The sequence below is a fragment of the Anguilla anguilla genome, chromosome 14, assembly GCF_013347855.1.
Source record: "Anguilla anguilla isolate fAngAng1 chromosome 14, fAngAng1.pri, whole genome shotgun sequence".
In the NCBI taxonomy this organism is placed as follows: domain Eukaryota; kingdom Metazoa; phylum Chordata; class Actinopteri; order Anguilliformes; family Anguillidae; genus Anguilla; species Anguilla anguilla.
The window spans coordinates 22,195,580-22,205,097 of NC_049214.1; the positions used below are offsets into that span (position 1 = coordinate 22,195,580).

General features: G+C 38.1%; 1 protein-coding gene across 3 annotated transcripts in view; it reads right to left on the minus strand.

Moving 5' to 3' along the window:
* The window catches only part of dcc (DCC netrin 1 receptor), a 235,949-nt gene extending 231,751 nt beyond the window's left edge, over window positions 1–4,198 (minus strand). For all 3 annotated transcript variants that reach the window (XM_035391858.1, XM_035391859.1, XM_035391857.1), the window contains exon 1: window positions 3,659–4,198. In XM_035391858.1, the coding sequence (XP_035247749.1) occupies window positions 3,659–3,749 (91 nt within the window). In that variant the 5' untranslated portion in view covers window positions 3,750–4,198. The remainder of the gene's footprint in view (window positions 1–3,658) is intronic.
* Between the last annotated feature and the right edge of the window lie 5,320 nt (window positions 4,199–9,518).

The following is a 9,518-nucleotide window of genomic DNA, read 5'->3' on the forward strand; positions in this document are numbered from 1 at the left end:
AATCGTTAGTGGCTCCAAATCCACAGAACATTTTAAAGCATAAATAATATTGCACTTCCTAGTTCTCAAATGGCACAGTCTCATCGAAATGAGTATTTTCTCAAATGCTTATCAGACATGCCAACTTCAAGAGATCCCCTGTGTAATAGCAATTGAAGCAATGCATTTCAATACATTATTGTATCTAATTAACAGAGTGGCTTGAATAAGGTTTTTGGTTAATCGTACTCTTAATTTAGTCACAGAGAAACTGCATGATTGACAGAAGGAGAGAAAACACTTAAATTAGTAGATAAAGGGTTTGGTCACACTTTTGGGGTACTTCTAAAGTAATTAAAATGTACTCTTGTGGAGTGCAATCATGTGTGTGACTATACAAACAAGAATGAAAAGTACAACTACAACTACAGCCCTTGTGTTTTGTCAAAATAATACAGATTGAAAGCATACTGCATATTAAAGTTATGAAAAATTCGTTATTGAATTATTTGCCAAAGCAATAGCTTAGAATGAATTAGAGAAGAATGCCAGGAAAGATAAATTCTGATTGAAGTGGCTGCTTCCAAGCATCTTAATTCCAAATCATGCTTATGTTGTGAGGGGAAAATAGTAAACCAATAGATTCCTCCAATATCAGTGGATGTGAAAAGTCGCAAACAGCTTCGTATTTCCACTACTAGCTTGCATGGTCACATCATTCGGTATGACATAATATGGAAGGTATGGTTGACTTGTTTTCGTCATAAGCATGCATAATATTCGGCTTTTTCTCTTAATTTAGGACTCGAGAGCCATAATTGTTGCTTTTATTGGATTCGATTTGAAGCCACATGAAAGACTGCCTTATCGACCAACCCTAACGGCACAATGTTTTTAGTTCAAAGAAAAAGTAGCCTAAGCAGTCTGTTCAGAGTGACATTTGCGAAATTAATTGGCATTACACTCGCTTGAATTGCGGGGTTGTTTTTAACAGTTCAAAGAATGCTGACTTGTCAAACAAATCGGTCTGGTTTACGGCACAGTCTAGCGGTTAGGAACACCGATGAGGAAAATTAATCCGCGTTCTGCTGATTTATGGCCGACGGAACCTAATCTAGCTTTCCACATAATATTGGTTGCCGCTTCGTGTGCACGGGGCTGATGAGTCATTGATGAATATCATTCGTAAAACCACAGTCCTCAGGGAATCACAACACGATAAAACGGAATCCAAGACGACTCCAAAGAGGCTACTCAACAATTATTGTTCAGAGCTCACCTCAGCGCAAATTTGCAAACATTTTAGAATCTTAGAAGCATTTAATTCGAAGTCAAATGTTATCCAGTCGGTTGTAGTGAAATTGATGATCTGGCATGGAAAACGCTGCGCAAAAATTCAATTTAAGAAATACGTTCGTAAATCCTTACATTACGGAATGACTAACCAACGACGGAACCCTCTTCTCAATAGTAGCCTACATAACCTACCAGTTGATTTTAATTTTACTTCACTCTTCTTAGCGTGGTATAGGCTAATTTACGTTTGTTTAAGTAGACATGAGCGGCTACATGCATTTTATCCAATCACTACTCATAAAAATGCCACATATTAAGCTAACGGTTGAATGTCCTTATTTTATCTGATTAGCGTATATCGGTGTTCGCATACATGGGAGTAGAGTGCTCCTCTTGTGGCAACTCGCATTAAATGCACGGTAGGCGTACAGATTTCAATGGGCAACATACCAAATTGTGGTTCTATCAACAAATAACAAATACAGTTAAGTAAATACTTGCTCAGGAAAACAGTTAACTTGAAAACGAAAAAAATGTAAGAATGGAAAAAATAAATAAATAGCCGACAGCGCCACTTCGCTGCCGCACTCCGTTTAGGCATAAATTAGTCTAGATGTGCCGAGCAATAAACTGCAGACGCGGCTTAAGGTGGTGACAGCAAAAAAGACCTGATTTATACTGCACCACTCCGTCCGTTTGCCATAGCATCTTTTCCAAAGGCGCTATTCTTTTCGTCTTTAATGTGATTTAAAATATTTTTTTAAAGCATTTCAAACTTGGTAAACTGTGTCCCTTGTATAGAGTTATGCATTATGCGTCTTAATTATCCCCCTCTTTCACACACACACACACACACACACTTGTGCAATAAAAGTTGCCCTAAAAATGACCTCCGCGTCCATCAACCTGCATTTGAGAATACTCTGCATGAAAGCCCATCACCTGTAAAAAAAATAATAATAATACTCTCAATAATTTAATACATTAATGTAGGAGAATCATGCACCATTTTTCTTTCGCTCAGTGTGCCTCCCTCCCCCATTTCTAAAGTAACCATTCCATGCATTGGGTCAACAGTGGCTGCGGCGTGCAAGCATCAGATCAGAATACTAATGTACCGCACGGTGACAGCCTGGGTATTTTATCTCAATGGTTTTAATACGACACAGGCAGCATACGTAGAGACGTCCACGAACTGCAGTGAGATGCTATAGGCTACAAGAAGTGAATATTGATGCACCACAAACCGAAAATCCAGGCAAACCATGACAGTCAAAAATACGGCTGATATGAGAATTACATGCAAGTATGCTTCATTCACTAGAGCAGAATATCGCCAGGAAAACAATGTCATCGTATCAAGCTGAGCATATGCCAATGAACACCTGCATTACTGATGACTGCATAGTTGATAACTGCCGTTGCCACATCCATTGGGATAATACAATACGCCTTTACAAAGGCGAAGAATCTGAATTCCATTCCAACACAAAACCTTCTCAACAGTGACCAGTGCAAACACAGATCATTATTTAACATTCAAACCCACTTCATACTGGAATGCAGGCAATGTATTCCACTATAAATCCATTTAATAGCACATTTGCCCTAATCAATACCGCTAGTCTACAGAGGAACAGGTATTTTTTTCCTCAGTTAATTGTTTGGATTTCAAGAGATCTTCAAATCATTTTTTTTTAAAAACGTCCATTAACTAAACAATAAGCAGACATTTCCGGAGTATCTGACCTATTGACACACATACGCATATGTCTTAAGTATTCCATACATTCAAAATACGCAACAAAAAAGACAACCGTGCCATATCTGACATCATGTTGCCTAACTTCCACGAACATCTCAGGTCATTAAAAACAACCCATGGCTTTTCTAAAAAGCTACCCCAAATGCTGTAGCTACCAACGTTCGTACGGTGATAGTCTGCCTCTTTCACCCGCTCGGAAAACTTGTTAATGCCCTTTCCCGAAAATGTTCAACTCGCGCTTATAAATGAAAGATTATCATTTCAAATCAAGGCAGTCCCAGACTTAACGATTTTCAAACCGTTGTCAATTTCTGGATAAAAGTAAGGCTTTGCTTATGGGAATGGAAGCTGCGGTCATATAATAAGTAAAATGGATTGCATTTACGCCCTAGGTCGATCTATGCGACCATATTTACAGCGAGACACTTCTATTTAGTGATCCACAATGGGACATCACAATTTCACCAAACAAGTCCAATTTCATGTTTGTAACTAGGCATATACAATAACCTCATGAAGTGCATCACATTGGTTAGTTCTTCTCAACACTGAAATGTGTATTTTCATCACCAGCATTTTGACTTTCAGTAAAGAATAAACCAAATACCGTCGACTTACCGTATAGTTTAGCATCACTGCGGATTAAAGATACCCCCACAAACACAAAAAGTAGCCGTTTCAGCCAAATAAATCCAGTTCTATTCTCCATGTTGTTGTTTGACCGTTAAGCGTATGTCCAAAAATCACACCAATCCTTGTTTCAAACAGAAAATGTAATTCTATTCATGAGCGCAGAAAAAGATGTAGCGCGAACCAAAACTACGGGGAAAAAATCAGTAAGTGTGCACAAGACACACAAATGTGCTTGTACTTTCCAAGTTTTACGAGGCAACTTCGATTCAAATACGGTGATTCTCCATCCTTCCGACGTTCCAAGTCTAGAGTAATAGAGTAGCCTACCCCAAATAGACTTTGGAAAGGACATGCGAGGTTCACTTGTTACGGGAGCTGTCCACTGGCACCGTTTGTGCAGGGAGGTGGGATATGTGAATTCATTGATCTAAAGAGGTTGGAGATAAAGACCGGGGTGAAATCCAGTGGAACGGAGTCGAAAACCAATCTATATTTCAGAGGAATCAGCAGCCTGTTCTGGCACTCTGCCAAAATGAGTGGAATGACTGAGTTCGCCTGCCACCCCTGGTCAGAATGTGAATGGTGACTATGAGTCACACGAAATTTGTGATTCAGAATGACGAAAATGTTTACATTGGAAACGGTGTGCTGGAAGATATTGTGGCGCTTTTTATAATTGTTACCACTTAATTAATATGCAATAACTAAAATTAAGCACGGTTTCCATAGTAATAGGCCTACCTTTTTTCCTTTAAATCATCATGATCACCTTCGAAAATGATGCAATGCATGAAGGATCTCAAATTCCACTCCTGGAGTTCTAGTGGATTGCAGGTTTTTGTTTTTTAGTTATTTTTTGTTATTTCCCTTTAATCCGTAGCCAATTTAGGAAACAAGGTATGTGGACTCTTTTTCCCACGGGGCGCAGGAACTGCCACCGTGGGCTATGCATGGCAAATTGTGGTCACTCACTCACTCACTCACAGACAACCTTTGCGGGACGTTTTGTGGGACGTTTTGTGGGACGCATGTGCAGGTGGTGCCAGCTAATGTGTCTGCGGATGTGAGTTGCGCCGTGGGTCTGGACGGTTACGTGCTTGTTAGTCAGTAATGTGCTTAAATTAAGCACCCAAACACACAAACGACACCAAACCAGCAGATACTGCAGCAATGAGAAACAGAGTTTGAGATGCCTGCAAAAAAAATGGTAAAACAGCTAAACTTAAAATAGTAGGGTAGCTTCACATTTAAGTTGCAAAAAAACAACAAAAAGAAACACTGCAACACAATACATTATGTAGGATGCAATTTTTCCCCTGAACATACCAGGAACAGCACGTTCTGAAGTAATTAAAATACTAATTAAATTAGATTACATTAACAAACGTGTCACCTACTTTCCCGATTAGTTAAAAGTTTTTTTAGACAAAATGTTTTTGAAATTATGACCGTTATTGGCTATGCTGTAACCAACAATGGAGAACATGAATGATTATGTGAGAGCATTAATGAGAACTTATGATTATGTGGTTGCAGCCCCAGAGGGGAGTAAAGGGCACAGTGTGAGTATTCTCTGATGAATGTTTGTTGTTTTTTCTTTATTCACTATTTCAGTTTCAAAATCTTATTGTGGCTTATTTTACTGATCATTTAATGTTTTACCTAAGCGTACCAACGTAAACACATTGTAACAGTGGAGGCATGAATGATGTTACTACTGTATTCATACACATGTTCCCATGTATAATGTATTCCATATTTTATTCCTAAGCCTGTTAAATATTTCATTTTTGATTAAATTAAATCATGACAGGTTGGTGTGATGTAGCTCTGAGGCATTGCCAAGCTGTAATGGTTATTAAATGACCCATACATTTATTTTTGGTGGAGGTTTGGTGGAGGTTGTGCTGTAAAATTCCACCTGAACTGTTCATATCAATTAGCAGTTTCCAGTCTTCCTTGAATAACACAGTGCACAACTGAAAAGCGACACTTTAAACTGCTGTCACATGGTTGCCTCTATGCCAAGACTAGGTTTCTTGAATTTTCAGAGCCCTTAAATTTGTTGAAACCCCACCGTGTCGTGTATTTGCACCAGTCCACACCCAGAAGGACTGACTCCACCCCGTTCCTACCTCCACAGAGCGAGCAGGGATGGAAATACCAACTCTGGAGCAAACATCCCTGCTTCGGTCTCAACTTTGTGAGTGTATCGTAATGGTTGCAAATAACAGGATCCAGTCTCTCTTTTCTTATCAAAACATACTTATAAGTTACAACCATTTAAAACTATTGAGTTTTTGAAGTCAATTTGAACTTAAATTACTAGACATGTCTTCAAATAATTACATTTTTGTCTTCAGGCCTCTTTACTCACAGCAATATTTTTGTATTATATTGCAATACAAATTATGAATTTTTTAAAACACAAATTACATCCTAAATTGAATTGTAATTTATGTCATATGTCAGAGCATGTTTTAAGGTTCCAAAAAAAGCAAATACATTTTTAAATAAATGGACTGTGTGTCATTTATGATGCACACAAGTACACAGGGTGGCAAGAGAATTCAATTACCACACTGAAAACAAATGTTTCTCCACTGTTGCTTCTGGATTGATCAATTAAATTTAAGAACTAAAAATTAAAAACCAAAACATCAATCAAACACATGACAGTCAACACCATCAGGGGACAGGAGGGTTATTAGTACCTGCAAAAATCTGGTTTGTATAGATTTCTTTCAGTTGAACATTTTCTTTCTGACTTGTTCTCTTGAATCATTTCTATCTGTGAAAGAGATCAGCTCAGCTGTTAGATAACTGAATGTTACATATCAATAAAAAATGAAATCAGCGAATTACACATATAATCGCCGATACATCATCTTATTTAAACAATTGCTGATTTGTTTCGCTCAGCTTGAAAGAAATGACAGGACATAACACCACAGAGAATGGAGAATTACCAAATTGGTCTAAATTGCTTGGTTATCAAACTCCAAATGAGCAGGAATTCAAACACAAAATTACAGACAATGTCAAAGTGGCACCACGTAGCCTGCTACACCATGCAAACATTGATTTATTTTCTGCAGTGAGGAACAACAAATAAAGCAGTTACGAAAAAAATGGTAATGTACAATGACCTCCTTGTCAGGTGATAGTGTTGCTCTGATATGGCTAGAAATATGAATTTATTTCACTATGCAGCTTTCACGCACCATTATGCCTCTGAACGCATTAATGTTTGATTAAATTTAATGTGAAAAAATATTATTCGTCATAAAATGTTTGTCAAAAGTTTAATGTACATAATGAGGAAAAGGGTCCGACATGTTCATCTCTTGGAACACTTTGCAAGCTTGACAGTTTATGCAAGCATAATATATAATTTCCTTTGGTTTAATTTGCTTCAGATAAAGCAAAGCTTTGTTCACTGGGTCAAGTTCCCTAAAAATTTGATTTTAATTTAAGCAGATCCCTTTGTTAAGTAAGTTAACTGAATTGTAGATGTTGACATATAAAATATGTCTTTTTAAGCTTTTTATTTTTGCATTTTATTTCAGTTAAATTATAAGGTGCACAAATGGCTTTGTGGAAAAGCATGAAAGGGAGTGGTAGCGGTTGACATCAAACAGAACCCCACTGATCAAACATTCCAGGCGGGAATACGCACATTGGGAAAGTTGGATGTAAACTCTCTGTCAATCAAACATGCTTGACTTATGTAAATGAATGCAATCTGTCAATTTTTTCAGAAGTTTCCAAACCGCGATTTCGCATGACAAAAAATACTTCTCTGAGAACTAACCAAAATAGCTTTCAGTATCGAATTGAATTTTGTGGTTAACCTTGTCCTGGCCCTATTTTCCTCTGTCAAGTGCAATTTTCACATTAGCCTCAACATAAAATGTGTGGTGGTGGTCTCATGGAGAAAGAAAAAAAAGGTGGGTCAGTGAAGGAAAAATCAATAATACAACCAGTCATATGATTGACACAAGGGCTTGCCACCAAACTATATCTGCAGAAGCACTGAGGCATTCAGTAAGTCTAGTCCCTTACAGTATGTGTTGGATGGGCAAGTTTAAATGGCAACATTATCACCAGGATGCCTGGGGAGCTTTATGTTTGTTATTGCAATTTCACAGTATTCTAGTGTGCTATTTTCAGTGATCTGTACACACTGTTTTCCTGCCACAGAGGTTGACAAAACCAAGCAGGTGCATTGTGCTTTCGACACAGAGTTCGAAGGTCAGACTGGGTACTTGGCTTGGTCACAAGATTTCAGGATATTGCACCGTCTGTGGTATCACAGGTCCATCCAAACTCAAAGGTGAATCAAAGCCCCCCCCCCCCCCCCAATGGTGAACATGGGATATTCTCCCAAACTGTAGAGGGCGTCATACTTCTTAATACCCCCTTTTCAAATAGTCAGGTATTTCCGATGACTGGGAAAGCTGCGCTCCATCTGTCAGTTGGCTGTCAACAGCGTCCCCAGTTGAGGCAGAAGCGGTACGGTGAGCAGTGTGCAGAGCTGAGATACAAGCCCTATTGTAACTGAGCGGAGTGGCTTGTGGCCTGGAATTCCAAAAGCAGAGGGGAAAATGGCATTCGACCGAAGGAATAATTTACCAGGGAAAGGGAGCTCTCAACTTTGTTTTTACCTTGTGATATACTTCCAATGTGCTTTCACTCAAAAATAAAATGGTAGGGGCAAAAGCCCCCTTATTATCTATATACAAAGGAAACTATTTAATTCAGCAACAAACGTTCAAGTACGTTATGAAATCCATTTCACTGTACCATTTTCCAATAAGTTATAAGATATTTTAACTGCAGTTGAACCATAATGCATAAACAGAATATTTTTGAACAGCAAATATTGCTTTCTAATTAGGTTTGAGTTTGTACCTCAGTGAGAATGTCATTTGTAGACAGGTGGTCATCAGACATAACATTATCTACACTAGGGGTCTGTGAACTGTATGCTAAAAGCACAGAACGAGCACCAAGGAATTGTTCATTTAGCAGAAATAAACTGCAGAAATGACATCACAACCACACACTCAGCACACATGCACACACGCAATACACAACAAAATGTCCTTTCATGACATTCATGCCATCAGCATTTACAATTTTCACACCTTAAAACCACTTAACTGGTCACATGGTGTGAATGACACATCCAGGTATGTGACCACTCAACTGTCAAATGTTTGAACATGTCATTTATCATATTTAGGAGCTACTGTACTCAGGCTGTTTCAAGATTTTAAGACTGAATTTCAAATAATAACAGCTGCTGGTCCTTTTATTCAGTCCAAATAGTGACTTTTACAAGTCACACTAATAAATTGTAATCACTGCCTGAGTCAAATTACAGCCCACTGTCCTGGTTAAGTAGAGTTAAATATGACTTAATCAGATGTTTTGATGATGCTTACATGCTAATCTTTTCATAAATACAATGACCGACCGCAGCTCTGATAGAAGCCTCTTGACCCTTTAGATAATCATCTAAGGGCCTAATTGTAAATAATATAATTTACCGGTGGTTCCCTGTGTGACACAGAACATTCAGTGGATGTTTACCCTATGCTTAGGATGACTGTTCTAATGTTCAAATAGACAAGCTATTTTGTGTTGTGAAATAACTCTAATGATTAATGACTGAGCAAAGGATAACTTGTATCTTGGCATTTTAATTCTATTTAGTATACATGACACTCTATTGACATCCAGACTTAACCACCGATTTAATAGGACTACAATTAAATTTTTCATTAACACAGAGTAACAAATCTCAGCAGGTGCTTTCGGTGCCTGCTGTAATAATAGC